The sequence below is a fragment of the Anguilla anguilla genome, chromosome 2 (genome assembly GCF_013347855.1).
Source record: "Anguilla anguilla isolate fAngAng1 chromosome 2, fAngAng1.pri, whole genome shotgun sequence".
Lineage (NCBI taxonomy): Eukaryota > Metazoa > Chordata > Actinopteri > Anguilliformes > Anguillidae > Anguilla > Anguilla anguilla.
In genome coordinates, this window is record NC_049202.1 from 74329663 (window position 1) to 74344887 (window position 15225).

A 15225-nucleotide genomic window follows, 5' to 3' on the forward strand; every position below is an offset into this window, starting at 1 on the left:
AAGCTATCAAAACATAAAACATCTGTGCAAAATTTTGCCAAAATTTTAAATTTCTCCCTGAGCATCCAATTTAAATTTGTATGAGAAATGCATTGATATTGAGACAAAGTATGTCTTTTCTATTTTTTATCTTTTTCATTTATTATTTTTTTATTTTTTATTTTTACTTTTGTTGATGGTTCCTTTCTCTATTTGAAGATACTATACAAGACTGAAATATATGCTGTTCTTTTTGAAGAAAGAAAGAGAGATGAAAGGTCGATCTGACCTTTTGAGTGTGTTCCCCCCACTGGGAGTTTTTTTAACTAATGTACTTGCTATTTGGGGGTTCAGGCCTGGTGTTATATCTGTTTGGTCTTTTTCGCTCTCTCTTGCCTGACCACGCCTAATCTGCACCACACTCCAGTAGGTGGCGGTAATGTACCTTCCATGCAGTCTGTGGGACGCAATAAACACCATCGAAGAAGCTCATTCCAGAAACTGCAGCGGAAAATGCAGGTGGTTCTATGTAACTCCGACTTGGTTTTTTAAAAACACAGATATAGCGAGCACGCACAATGGATCATTAGCTTCTGAGAACTGTACCAAGTTATATCCAATTAAATTAATGAATTTAAGTAATTAATGGTAAATGGACTGCATTTACATTACATTTACATTACATTACAGGCATTTGGCAGACGCTCTTATCCAGAGCGACGTACAACAAAGTGTATAACCATAACCAGGAACAAGTATGACGAAACCCCTAGAGAGAAGTACCGGTCCAAGTACAGGGAACAACCGCATAGTTCAACTTGGACCCTGGTGGTTAAACTGATTAACACTAACAACGAGAACGGCAACAACGCAATCTATGGAAAAATAAAAATAAATAAAAATACAAGTAGTCGTTAAGACTGGCGCATCAACTAAGTCACCTATTAAACAGCTGCCTAGTTACACCCCTAAGTTTAGTCATTTACAGGGGGGGAAGGGAGGGATGGGGAGAGGTGCAGGATCCCTGATGCTGCCAGGGAGGACAGGAGGGTAGAGTGGTCCACAGTGTCAAATGCAGCGGAGAGGTCTAGAAGAATCAGGACAGAGGAGAGGGAGGCTGCTCGTGCGGCATGGAGTGACTCACTGACCGAGATAGCGCTTTTATCCAAAGCGCTTTACAATTGATGCCTCTCATTCGCCAGAGCAGTTAGGGGTTAGGTGTCTTGCTCAAGGACACTTCGACACGCCCAGGGCGGGGTTTGAACCGGCAACCCTCCGACTGCCAGACAATCGGTCTTACCTCCTGAGCTATGTCGCCCCACAATGACTGAATAATGACTGAATCGGTAAGTTTGTTTCCCCCTATAATCTTGATGCTTTAACTGTTCTGTTAGTTTTGTTTGGTGACCTCTCGCGTTGATGCGGTGACCTCTCACCTTGATTACTGCAACTCTCTGCTTGCAAGCCTGCCAGCTTGTGCCATACAGCCACTACAGGTGATTCAGAATGCCACTGCCCGACTCATCTACAACCTCCCCAAATTCTCCCACGTCACTCCTCTGCTGCGATCACTTCACTGGCTACCGGTCGCCGCCAGGATCCGGTTCAAAGCCCTGACCCTTGCCTACACTGCTGCCAACAGGACAGCCCCCATCTACTTGCAGGACATGACTCAATTCTATGTGCCTGCTCGACCACTTTGCTCTGCGGCAGCAGGGCGCCTTGTAACCCCTCCCACCCGCCCAAAGGGATCACAGAGCTTCTCCACCCTAGCTCCCCAGTGGTGGAACGAACTCCCCGTCCCTCTCCGAACCTCCCCCTCACTACCCATCTTCCGCCGTGGCCTGAAGACTCATCTCTTCAGACTATACCTAGACTAACCACCACCACTCACTCTTTCATCAAAAAAAAAAAAAAACCCTTTTCCTGTCACTTGTTACATGTTGCCCCATCCCAACACCTCTTGGTAATTTGTATTTGTCCTAATACTGTAGCTTATTCTTCTGCCTAGTTGGCTTTGCAGATGTTAGGCCAGAATAGTGTTCCCTGTTCTCGGCTAGAAATAACTGTACAAAATAAGTATTGTACCTTACTGAACCCGTGTTTAGCAGTTGTCTACGACCATGAAATGAATTTTTTTGTACGTCTCTTTGGATAAAAGCATCTGCAAAATGAATGTAATGTAATGTAATGTTCGCCAGTAGCCTAAGTTTCAAATCGGGCTTTCTTTCCTGTAGTGAATACAACGATATCAGGCTTCATTGCCTGGTCCCATCTACACTCTTCAGTTCCTGTGTACGCAGCGTGGTAAGAACGTGTATAGTTCTGTGGCTAGAATAGGGTTCACTTCTAGAAACGGGTGAAGTATTCTCCGTCTGTTGGCAACATGCTGCACTATGGTTTGTCTTACAAATATGCGTTTTTTTAGGGATGAGGATAAGACTGTGTGTAGGGGTGAACGGGTGATTTTCGATTATTTCATAGATCAACGGATCGCATAATGTTCAATGTGCAATAATAGATTCCTAGCATGGAGAGGAATCTATTTTTTAGAACGCATCTTGGCCGGGCGGCAGAATTTGGTTGTAGCTATAGAAAATGCATGATCGCACACCAGTAGCGTAGCCTACCCAGGTTTTTCCATCATAATAAAGTCTTAGTGCTTACTTTGTGTCTCATCAGAACATGACGGTGTTTATTGATACTAGTAATTTTATTTTCAACTAACAATTGTTGCACTCCCATAAAACCAAAATACACAGCGGTTTGGCTGAATACTCAATTCTGATAGGCTGAGACATGTATATTATTTCTCCATGTACGGTGACTATCACAAACAAACCTGCTGTGACACCATTTTGACTTAAAAACCGAACTGAATTTTAATAGGTAATCCAGTTGAGAGTGGCATACTAGAAACTGGCGTTCGTTGTTTAGCGGTAGTTTATGTATGGGATGTTTGTTAGAATATTTAAGCAGGCTGCCGTTTCCTTTGCAGTTTTCAATTGTAAATTCGCGTCGGACAATTTCCCTCAGTGCAGGGCATTCAAACTGCATAATACTCAACCACTCGGACATTATCCGGCTTATACAACGGCTCACCAAAAAAAGTATAATTGCAATCAAAACGTACGTTTCTAGAATGATTTGGCATTATTCTGTTCTTACTTTTACATAGGTTACTGTATGATACATTTATAAATGGAACCAAGTTTCAACACATAGTGTATGTAAATAGCCTCGATGAGAGAATATAAAAGATTGAGTAGGCACGTATTCGACCAGTAATCGATCACTCCATTACTCGTCCCCATCTCTACTGAAAACCACTACATTTCAGGCCATGTAGAGCGTAATTTGTCTGAGGGACAGCTTGTCAGTTCTGTCAGTCCGAGTATGACAGACAGGACGTACAGGGTTATGAAGAGTTTTACTTGTTAGCTGAGGTCAGATATTAGGCTAGATAGCTAAAATTAAGTACAGAAAATGAGTAAGTGCTAATGATGTCATGCGCTACTGCCAAGTAGCCACCCCTGTAGACAACAAGGATGTTCTAAGGCCACTTTTGACAGTAAATTCATGAAGTAGACTTGGAATTGGAAATTTTGCTCAGATCCAGTTCTTAGGGAAAACTATTCATTCTTAATGAAACACCATGCGCCCTTTTCAATCTGTCTTCGTGTCATGATGGACCTATTTCAAAACATTTTTTATTTTCCTTAATAATAGTCATTATCTAATCCATTGTGTCCCTCATCACAGTATTCATGTTCACACAAATAAAATCACTTTAGCTATGTTTGTCCTGGGTCATTCCATATGCTTTTACACAAAAAAGTGGAATTTGACAGCCACCATCTGTTTGCTTTGGAATGTTTCATGTAGTTAGAAAAGATAAGACAGGCACTCATGTAACTTTTTTTTTCTTTTTTTGTAGAACCATAATTTGGTTTGGGGCAAATGTTAACCATGACTGTGAGGCAATAAAGCTAAAATATAGCTTTATAGTTTAAATGAAACTAAAGTGTAGTTTTGCTTGCAAGCAAGATGAAAATATCTGGACTTCAGGAACTACAGTGTAGAACGATATTATATAAAGCACTTTAACGTTAAGTACAAGAAATCCCAAAACACGACAGTCCATACAAGAAAGCACTAAAGACAAATGTTATTCATCTTAATGCAATCAAAACCAGTTAAAAGTGAGGGGAAAGGGTGCAACTTCTTCATTGGTAATGTTTTAGAGGTTGTTGTAGTTCATTCCCTCTTTAAAAAAAAGTTCCAATGTTAAAAACATTTTAAAAAGTACAGTCTTCTACCTTTGCTTTTCTTTCTGTTTTCCAAAGACGTTTTGGCTCTGAAACATTTTTTGTGATGATTAATGTCTTGTAGCTCGATGTTTTGGTTCAAGGCATAAAAACTCATATCTTAGGATTTTCTGAAATGTCTATGGAGAAAATGAGTGGGAAATATACTCCCTATACTAGGGCTGCTGAAAAAGTGGGTGGTAACATTTCAGCTTTATAGTGGATAGACATTGATGTCAGTTTTTATGCTTTCCGCTGCTCCAGTGTCCAATGGTGGCATGCTTTACACCGCTCCAGCTGTTGCTGGGCATAGCACATGGTGATTTTTGGCTTGTGTATGGCTGCTCGGCCATGGAAACAGATGTCATGAAGCTCCTAACAAACATTCCATAGGCAGTCTGGAACTCTTTAGTCAGTGTTGCAACCAAGGACTGACTATTTTTATGCACTACACATTTCAGCACTTGGCAGTTCCAGTGAGCTTGTGTGGTCTTCTGCTTTGCAGATGAGCTGTTGTTGCTTGTAGATGTTTTCATTTTACAATAACAGCACTTACACTTGACCGGGGCAGAAATTTGATGAACTGACTTGTTGGAAAGGTGGCATTCTATGAGAGTGCCACATTGGAAGTCACTGAACTCTTCAATACGACCCATTCTACTCCCCATGTTTGTCTATGGAGATTGCATGGCTGTATCCTTGATTTTATGTACCTGTTAGCAACTTGATTTTATGCACCTGAAGTAGCCAAACCCACTAATCAAAAGGAGTGTCTACATACTTTTTGCCATGTTGTTTAGTTTCCCGCTAAGCTGTCATGGTCTATTTAAAACTTTACAACTGTTACAATTACGCTGTTCATGTAACAAGTGTAAAGATGCAGATGGAGGTGCAGCAGCCTATGTAAATAGCAAAGATAGTGATATTGCAAAGTCCAGTTCACACAGTGAACATTATTCTTACCTAACCTATGCTAAGTCAAACTCAGGGACAGTGCAAGCTACAACATTAGGAACATAATACAAAGTATAATAAGTGCTGGAATGGAGGAACATGTAACATGAGTGGTATAAAAGAGGGGAATTTAAGTGAAATTATCTGAAGAGTGGTGGCAGTTAGTTAGTCCAGGTATAGTCTGAAGAGATGAGTCTTCAGACCATGGTAAAAGATGGGTAATGAGGAAGTGGGGTTTCCCACCTCATAATCTCTCCCCTTATTTCCCTCCAGGAGCTGCACTTCTGCACACCTTTGAGCAGCAGTATGATGCAGGCAGGAGTCTGTCTGAGACAGGACACTGAGACAACACTACCAGAGCTCACAGAGCAGCACGTGATCAAACAGAAAGAGGAGGAACTCAGTGGACTGGAATCTGTCCACATGGCAGAGTCAGATAGCCACATGATTATTCATACAGGTCAAAAGCCCTACAAAAACGTGTCCACGTGGGTTTCCTCCCACAGTCCAAAGGTAGGCTAATGGGAGTCTCTGAATTGACCATAGGTATGAGTGTGTGAGTGAATGGTGTGCGTGCGCTGCTATAGATTGCTGACCTGTCGAGGGTGTATTCCTGCCTTCTTGCCCAATGTGTGCTGGAATAGGCTCCTGCACCACCTTTTTACCCTGACTAGGAATAAGCGAATGTAGATAATGAATGGATGATAAAGTCAGGAGACACTATCATGTTCAAATATCTGCAAATGTAAAGAATTTTAGAGGGAAAATTAAAAAAAAAAAAAAATTTAAATTGGAGGGAGGAAGTTACAATGTCAAGGCTGAGATTCAACCACATCTGTTTAAATGCAACATTATTTATGGGGAAAGGAGCTAGGAGTTATGCAAGAACTGTCATTGAGCACAATACTGCATCACACAAATTTAATGAAGAAAGGGAAAGATTTTCAGGTGTGAGAGGCTTAATGGTGGTGTATTATGGGAGGAATATTGGACGTGGGGGGAGTAAATAGGGCACTTTAATGTTTTTCTTAATAACAGACGGCTAGGAAGAGTGGTTTTAAAAGTCAGGATTAAATTACATTAAGTACACATACCGGTACAGTAGGTGGCGGAATGTACATTTGTCGCTATCTCACGATGCACCACACTATCAACGAAGAAGACGACGACGACGAACAGCCTGAATTCCGCCAAGCATTTCATGGCTACCGTTACTATTTTGTGACATGTTGTTTGTGATGTACGTGTTCTAATAAAGATTTATATTGCTTGTCAGATCGCCTGTGTAATGGTGTTCAGTTCACTACCGAGCTGTTTGTTTTCATCGCTGATAAAAACTACCTACACGTTTTTAAATCAGCTGATATATCTTAAGTAGGCTTGTCGCGATGTCCGTCAATACATTTTGTAATTACAATAAACAACTAAAATAAACGTGCATCTGCAGTTTCAACATTGAATATCAAAATATGTGCTTGTTAACAAGCTAGCTGGCTAAAACGTAATTTGCTAATCATAACACAATATAGCTAGCTAACTGATTTAATGACATTCTTGAGTAACAAATACCACATGACTGAAACTGCGTTAGTTCTCAATGAACGATAAAAAAAAAACAAAGGAGTTGGTAGTGGACTCAGACTTTTGGACCCAAATGTATGTGAGGAGAAAAGTTTAATATCGACTGTAATCTTATTCACAAAGCAGTAGCTAACTAGCTAGCTATCGTAATGAGTTAATGTTTTATAGTTTTTAGTTTTTTTCTTATTTTGGAGCACATCTGTGGGAAAGCTGTGAAAGGGCAAAAAAAAAAAAATTCGAATTGGTGCACGAAACAAAACTGGTTGCTCTTCGTCGTTTTTGGTGGCTGTTAAGATAACCGGAAATGAGAAACCCCTACATCCGGTTTTCATACCCGGAAATGTGAAATAGGCCAATTCCGCAAAGCACTTTATGGCTTACACCGTTGAACACGCATCTGGGATCCTTCGCATCCGAGAATGACATTACATCCAGTTCAACAAACGAGTAATAGTAACTGATTCCTCAACGAATTGGGTAAGTTCCCTCCACTTTCATAATCTTAATGATTTAACTGTTCTGTTTTGGTTACAAGAAAGCTTCAAATCGAGTTGCATTCTTTTCACTAATTAAAGGCACGTGTTTGCTAGTTTGTCGATTGCTACTTACATTTTTTAAGCACGTTATTATATAATTCATTTCAGAGTTATAACACGTCCAATGTTATTTCTCAGTGAAATGGTTCATCAGATATCGATCAATTAAAAGATCTCTCGCCCAATGAAACTGGCTACAATGGCGTCGCTTTGTGAAGCCCCTTTACGTTTTTCCGTTAAATTAATCCGTGGAAATCGTAGAAGCATACCGCTATGGAGAAACTGGTTTGTTCCACAAGAAACATTAAAAAATTACAGAAAGTGGCGGTTAAAGTAAAAAACAAACTATGTTTTTAATATTGATCTGAGGCATCACCCAGGGAAAGGAAGGATTTCCCCCTCACAATGCAAGAGTACCCCCTGTGGTCAATCGGGCATCTGGAGGACTCCAGAGTGTCAAGAATGTTCCAGCAGTTGCAAATGGTCCTGTTTGTTTAAGGCTAAATCCCTTCCCCCTTTTCCCTCCAGGAGCTGCACTTCTGCACACTTTTGAGCAGCAGTATGATGCAGGCAGGAGTCTGTCTGAGACAGGACACTGAGACAACACTACCAGAGCTCACTGAGCAGCACAGGATCAGACAGAAAGAAGAGGAACTCAGTGGACTGGAGTCTGTTTACATGGCAGAGTCAGAGATGGAGTGTGCTGCACCAGGACTCAACACACTGGAGCCAGAGTGTGTTACAGCACACAGTGGGGTCAGTGATGTACATCACACACACTCATCACTTATTAAAACACAAACTCATTTGGGCTCATCCCAAACTGGGGATTTTATTAAGACAGAGAGCCTAGACAGTGCAGAGCTGCGATGTATAAGCCATCTGCTTTCTGACCAGATTAAAACAGAGTCTGTTGATGGTGGATATGTTAAGGTAGAACACATTAGTGAATTACAGGATATTAAATATGTTAATATTAAATCAGATCCAATCAAGTATGAATCCAGTGAATGTTTGGTGAGTGATGCCATGAATACTGTGATGAATGGAGCTGCTGTTGGTCACAAAGACCAGACTGAATCAGGGCAATGTGCAGGAGAGCCAAACCAAAACTGTAGAAATGAATATAACTGTGACATAACCAATGAGAATACTCAGCACAGAATTGTCCTGCAGAACAGTATAAACAGTAGGAAAAAACGTATTGATCGTAAGAAGACAAGCCACAGAAATCAAAGAAAAATTAATATAATTGAAAAGCGGTACATGTGTACACAATGTGAGAAGTGTTTTTCACAGAAAAGTGCTTTAAGTCGCCACAAGGGGGTTCATTCAGGTGAAAAGCCATACAGGTGTACACAATGTGAGAAGTGTTTTTCACAGAAAAGTGGTTTAAGTCGCCACAAGGGGGTTCATTCAGGTGAAAAGCCATACAGGTGTACACAATGTGAGAAGTGTTTTTCACTGAAAAGTACTTTAAATTCCCACAAGAGGATTCATACAGGTGAAAAGCCTTACAAATGTACCGAGTGTGAAAAGTGTTTTTCACGAACAAGTACTTTAAATACCCACAAGAGGACTCATACAGGTGAAAAACCCTACAAATGTACTGAGTGTGGGAAGAGTTTTTCCAGAATATTTAATTTAAATTGCCACCAGAGTATTCATACAGCACCCATGATAATTAACTCAAGCAATAACCCAAACCTATTCAATATATTTAGAAAAAAGACAATTTGCAGAAGTAAAAGTGAAATTAATACAGATGAAAAGCCACATAGGTGTACACAGTGTGAGATGTGTTTTTCATGGAAAGGTTTATTAACTAAGCACATGAGGATTCATCCAGGTGAAAAACCCTACAAATGTACTGAGTGTGGGAAGTGTTTTTCCCAAATTTCTGTTTTGAATGACCACAAGATGATTCATTCAGGTGAAAGGCCACACAGGTGTACACAGTGTGAGAAGTGTTTTTCATGGAAAAGTTCATTAGCTAAGCACATGAGGGTTCATACAGGTGAAAAACCCTACAAATGTACCGAGTGTGGGAAGTGTTTTTCACAGAAGGGTGCTCTAAATTTCCACACGAGGATTCATTCCGGTGAAAAACCTTACAAATGTACTGAATGTGGGAAGTGTTTTTCCAAAATTCCTGTTTTAAATAACCACATGATGATTCATTCAGGCGAAAAGCCATACAAATGTACCCAGTGTGGGATGTGTTTTTCCAAAATTTCTGTTTTAAATAACCACATGATGATTCATTCAAGTGACAAGCCATACAAATGTACTCAGTGTGGCATGTATTTTTGCAGAGTAAGTCTTTTTAATGACCACAAGAATATTCATACAGGTGAAAAGCCCTACAGATGTACGCAGTGTGATGAGTGTTTTCATTCCAGACGTGCTTTAAATATACACATGAAAATTCATATAGGTGAAAAGCCCTACACATGTACTCAGTGTGGGAAGTGTTTTTCAAAGAGAAGTGCTTTAAGTTACCACTTAAGGATTCATACAGATGTAAAACCCTACAATTGTCCTCAGTGTGGGAGGTGTTTTTCCCAAATTTCTGGTTTGAATAACCACATGATGATTCATTCAGGTGAAAAGCCATACAAATGTGCTCAGTGTGGGAGGTGTTTTTCCCGAATTGCTGCTTTAAATGACCACATGATGTTTCATTCAGGTGAAAAGCCATACAATTGTCCTCAGTGTGGGAAGTGTTTTTCGCACAGAACTTCTTTAAATAGCCACAAGATTATTCATTCACGTGAGAACCTGTAATTAGTGTACTCTGTATTGGAGATGTTTTAATACAAAATTCAAGTTTAATATTAATGACCGTACAGATTAAAAGCCCTAATTTGTATGCTGTTCAGTGTGAGAACCTGTGTTTAGACTAGTGGAATTTTCCAATGTTGAACTAAACATAATGAAATTAACTATTTGGGCTCACATATACGATTTTTTGGCATCACTTTATATATATATATAAACGCACACACACACATTCACTTGGGTTTTATTTCTGTTAATATTATGAACCATTATAATTTGATATCATGCAGTTTAAATCTAGCATATGATAAAATTGCCAGCATTTTCCAATATGAGGTTGTGGAAATTTGCACTTGTAATTAATTCATTTTTTAATCTTACAACTGCAATTTTTGAGTACCTTTCCTGTTATATAGTAGCGCAGTGTATACTTTTCCTTGTTGATCATATTCTAGATAGGCAGTTGAAAACTGGGGCAAGCTGTGTATCCCATTTTTCTTTAATTACACATGTTCTACAATTTTTGTTCTACACTTCTGTTCTTTAGAAAAAGTAATTCCCTTGTAGTTGGAAGGCTGATATTTTTCGATGTTAAAATTGACTCTAGGGTTAGTTTTTTGAAAAATACAATTTGAAAACTGTTTGGATGCACTGTTGTAAGAAATTTTTTTGTCTATTGCAAACTTTTATTCTGAAAATGAACTTACAGTACTGGCCTTTTCGGTTCTGCTACTACCAATGTAGAGGTTGTAATGTGTATGTGTGCTGAAGCCACTGTGTAATTTTTCAACTTCTGACAGTAAGTTTTATTATTCATTAGTTGAGGATCTTTGTTTTACTCTTTTTTTTGTTGTTTATCAATTCTGCATGAAATATCTGTGAATGTGCACATTCCAAGGCCTCTGCCATATACATATTTGCATTAAACTCTCAATCTTCAATGTGTCATTGCTTTCTCCTTTGCTTCCCCTGTGTATAAATGTAGATGAATTTCTGTTGTCCACAACTCATAACACTTTGTACAATTGTGCAAATACAGTGGGCTCCAGAATTATTGGCACCCTTAATAAAAATGAAGACCAAAGGCTGCATGTAATAAATGACACAGATAATAATCTATGTTATGTTCAAACATATGGGAAAACTATATACTTTTATTTCAATACATTTACTCTTATGCTTCAATGTTTTTTCATTAAGTAATCTATTTTTTCTGAAAACCATAGGTGCCATAATTATTGGCATCCCTAACAATTATTGTAAGTAAAATCAAACAAAGTTAAGTAAAATTGTATTGCCAATTTAATTTAGTTCATCTCAGTCTAAAGGAACTAAATTGTGTCATTCCATCACTTCCAGTTTCAGTAAAGAATAAAAATTAGGTAACAAGCATACAAAATCCCTTTGTCATCCATCAGCATGGGAAAAGCCAAATAACTGTCAATTCAGAAAGGACCGATGGTAATTTACCATCACAAGTCTGGTAATGGGTGTAAAAAAAAAAGACATACATGGTTAAACATACCACTTAGTACTGTGAGGGCAATAATTAAAAGGTGTAAAACATATGGAATGGTTGCAAATATGCCAGGAAGAGGAAGCAAGTGCATGGTGTCCCCACGGACAGTGAGGAAGATGGTGAGGGAGGCCATTAATAACCCAATCACTGTTTAAGAATTGCATAGATTGGTTTGTTTCTTGCGGTCTACAAGTATAAAAGAAACATAAAATAGCCCCTCTGTACCAACTAACTCTTTGGAAGGGTGGCACAAAGACAGCCCTTACTGGGCACAATAAATAAAACCAAGAATCTGGAGCTTGCCAAACCTCATTGGAATTATGACTGGAGTGCTATTGTCAGATGAGACCAAAATTGAATGTTTTGGCCATACACACCATTGACTTGTTTGGTGGCAAAAGAGGAACGCATACAGGAGAAGCACCTCATACCTACGGTCAAATATGGAGGTGGGTCATTGATATTTTGGAGATGTTTTGCTGGCAGTGGTCCCGGGGAACTATTTTAGAGCAATGGAACAATGAATTCAACAAAGTACCATGAAATTCTGGCAGAAAATGTGGTTGTCTCTGCTAAGAAGCTAGGACTTGGTCATAGGTAGATTGTCCAGCCGGACAATGACTCCAAGCATACATCAAAATCTAAATAGAAATGCTTAAGTGAAATCAACATCCATGTTTTCCGATGGCCATCTCAGTCTCCAGACTTCGATTCCATCAAAAACCTGTGGTCTGAACTGAAGAGGAGGGGTCCATAAGTGCAATCCCAAAGATTTCAATGATTCTGAAATCCCTCCAAATGTGTGTTCTCTAAACTTATCACAAATTATAGGAAAAGACTCATGGCTGTCATCTTTGCCAGGGGTGTTTTCACAAAGTATTAAACTAGGGCTACTAATAATTGGAACCTGTTTTTTTGGGGGAAATATTTTTTTTAATTGAATGTAAGACTTTGGTTGATTCCAATGAATCATTAATCAAGCACACTAGTTTACACATGTTGGAAAATAAAGCTTATGTCAATAACTATTATTTTTTAGTTTAGCAAATTTTTTTGTGCATATTTATCAAGGGTGCCAATAATTCTGGAGCCCACTGTATGTTTGACTCGTATGGGGTGCGAATTGTATTAATCATTTTAAGAATGTTTGTGTGTCATAACATGCAAACTTTTTTTTAACAATGAATGTTTTCTGAAACTCATCTGATTCAATTATTGGACATTGAGGAATTTAGTTCAGGCATATTTATTAATATTTAGAAGAACATTAGGAACATGCATTGGTACTCATCGCCATATTCATAATCATCAAATATTGGCATAATATATCAATTATTTTCAATTTTCTAACTTCTGGTCAGTATACAGTATAAATCTTTTGTGTCAATATACCAATCAAAATACTAGTCAAGTCTCTTAAAGGTTGTAGCATTAGCCATTTTATTGATCATGATAGTCTCTTACTCTATCTGACAATGAAAAAATAGCTAAAATACATAATACAACCAGTATCCAAAGAAGGTCATTAATGCAGAAAAAAAAATTTTTGCATCAAAAACTGGCAAGCTACAATGGCAAATGGGATGTCTTAAGAAATCATACCGGGGACGTGTCCAAATTGGCACACTTTCCTACTATTGAGTGTGCAAGTTGTATACTGGGTAGTTGACAAGTGCACTGATTCGGAGATGCCTTGGGGCTCGCTATTGGGGAAAAACTCTTCCAGGTTGTGCAGCCCTGAAGTGTCAACCTGCGCAGTCATTTGAATCTGAAGAAAAACACGTTTTCAACGTAGAAAATGCCAAGTGACTCACACACACAAAGCGGTATAAGTCATTAACACTCGCAAAATCTAGGCCTGCCATTAGACATGCTGATATTAAAATTACGCCAAGTTACAATAAACAATATTGGCTGCCTTAGCTAACACAAATGAAATGCAATGCTGCTACCCAATGCTTCCTAAATTCTTTCAATTTTTTCTTCTTGGCCCTGTGTTTTTTAATCTTTGAATGTGGTCATTCAAAGCATGTATTATATCGAAGTGTGCAATGTCAATCATTTATAGTGGGAATAATTTTACTGAATAATTTGAGCTGTTTTACAGCAATGCATGTTTTTATGAATTACTGCTCAATATGTTTAATGAACTGCATGCATGCAGTGCTTTGAGTGTATGGGAAGCACATATTGAATGAAACGCATGAAAGAAATTGTTTTGTTTTGAAAATTCTGTTCAGACAGAAGATATGTAAATGTTTAACATTGCAAAGGAAATTGCACTATTGTACTTAGTTGGCAACACTTCATCGGAATATCAAGCCTATAGTACATGATTGGGGCAAACATATGTCTGGATAGGTTTGTAAGATTAACTATAAATGTTACAATTCCTGAAGGAATTGTGTGGGCTTGCTTCAAATTCCAACTGGCACTGCCCTCAAGCCTCAATGCATTTCAATGAGGGCGCATAGCTCAGAAGAAGCACAGAACTGTCCAGATCCACGGTGCACTGTAGCGTCGCATATACAGCTGAGGATCAGCAAGTAGCGATTATGTTTGTTACGTCCCCGAGAAAATCCAGGGGATGAGGGGAGTAACAACAAAAATTAAACCAGGGAAAAATAATCAAGGAAAACGGAGGTGTATGAACAAATAGAGAATTTATTTACAATTTAAATAAACGCTTACAAAAGACCACAAAACAACAACTGAAATCTGCTTTTTGAGTAAATTAAAGTAAGCTGGTCTAGTTAGACATATAAACAACAACAACAACAAAAAAAAAGAAAAAGACTAAACACAACACTAAACACCCTCCCTCCAATAGGACCCTAGAGTTACCGACCCCGGTGCACCACAACTTGAGTACACCACAACTCAAGTATAGTTTAGATTCTATAACCAACATGCAGACTGAAATTTCCTCATACAGCCATTTTGTTGATCATAATAGTTTCTTACTCCATTTGATTTTCTTGTACATTCACACCCACAGCCTGATGGGAAGTGAGCGCTTTGAATGATGAGAGATGATGTTAGGTCGCAGATCATTAGGCATGGCAATAATAATTATTATTAAATAATAAATATTTTTTATTGATCTTATCACTTCCCGATCGGCCTTCCATGCAGTGGATTGTGGGAACACACTACATGGCGCATGTGCCGAGTGTCCGGTTTGTCATGCAAAAGATGTAGGCCTACTCCTCGTAGTTGCACCACAAAATTAACTGGATTACAACATTGAGGTTAGAATGTGAAATCACGATTCACAAATCATGCTAGACCTTTGATGTATGAAATTATTCCTCATATTCTCAAAATAACTCACTTTCATATGTAGTGTGGATGCTAGTGCCCCACTTCGCTGTCATAGACTATTTTAAGATCGCTCCAGTCCTCTACTTCATGACACTGTCTGCAGCTCCAGATCCATCATCCGGCTCCTCTAAACTGCACTACTCTGAACTATACCATTTGGTCTATTCCTGTTAGCTTTCACCTCAGATAACCAGCTTAACCCATTTTATTTGCTGTCTGGTACTTTACACCAGGGTGGCCAGTG

The 15225-nt window shown here is 38.8% G+C and overlaps 2 protein-coding genes across 2 annotated transcripts in view; both read left to right on the forward strand.

Moving 5' to 3' along the window:
* The first annotated feature begins 7163 nt into the window (after positions 1-7163).
* LOC118219963 (zinc finger protein 708-like) overlaps positions 7164-15225 on the forward strand; it is a 235537-nt gene continuing 227475 nt past the window's right edge. Inside the window, exon 1 of the mRNA XM_035403499.1 lies at positions 7164-7298. The gene's annotated coding sequence lies outside the window, so the exon portion shown is untranslated. The remainder of the gene's footprint in view (positions 7299-15225) is intronic.
* On the forward strand, positions 8050-11084 carry LOC118219961 (zinc finger protein 708-like). The gene has a single exon (XM_035403494.1). The coding sequence runs from the start codon at positions 8051-8053 to the stop codon at positions 10142-10144; it is 2094 nt and encodes a 697-aa protein (XP_035259385.1). The 5' UTR covers position 8050; the 3' UTR covers positions 10145-11084.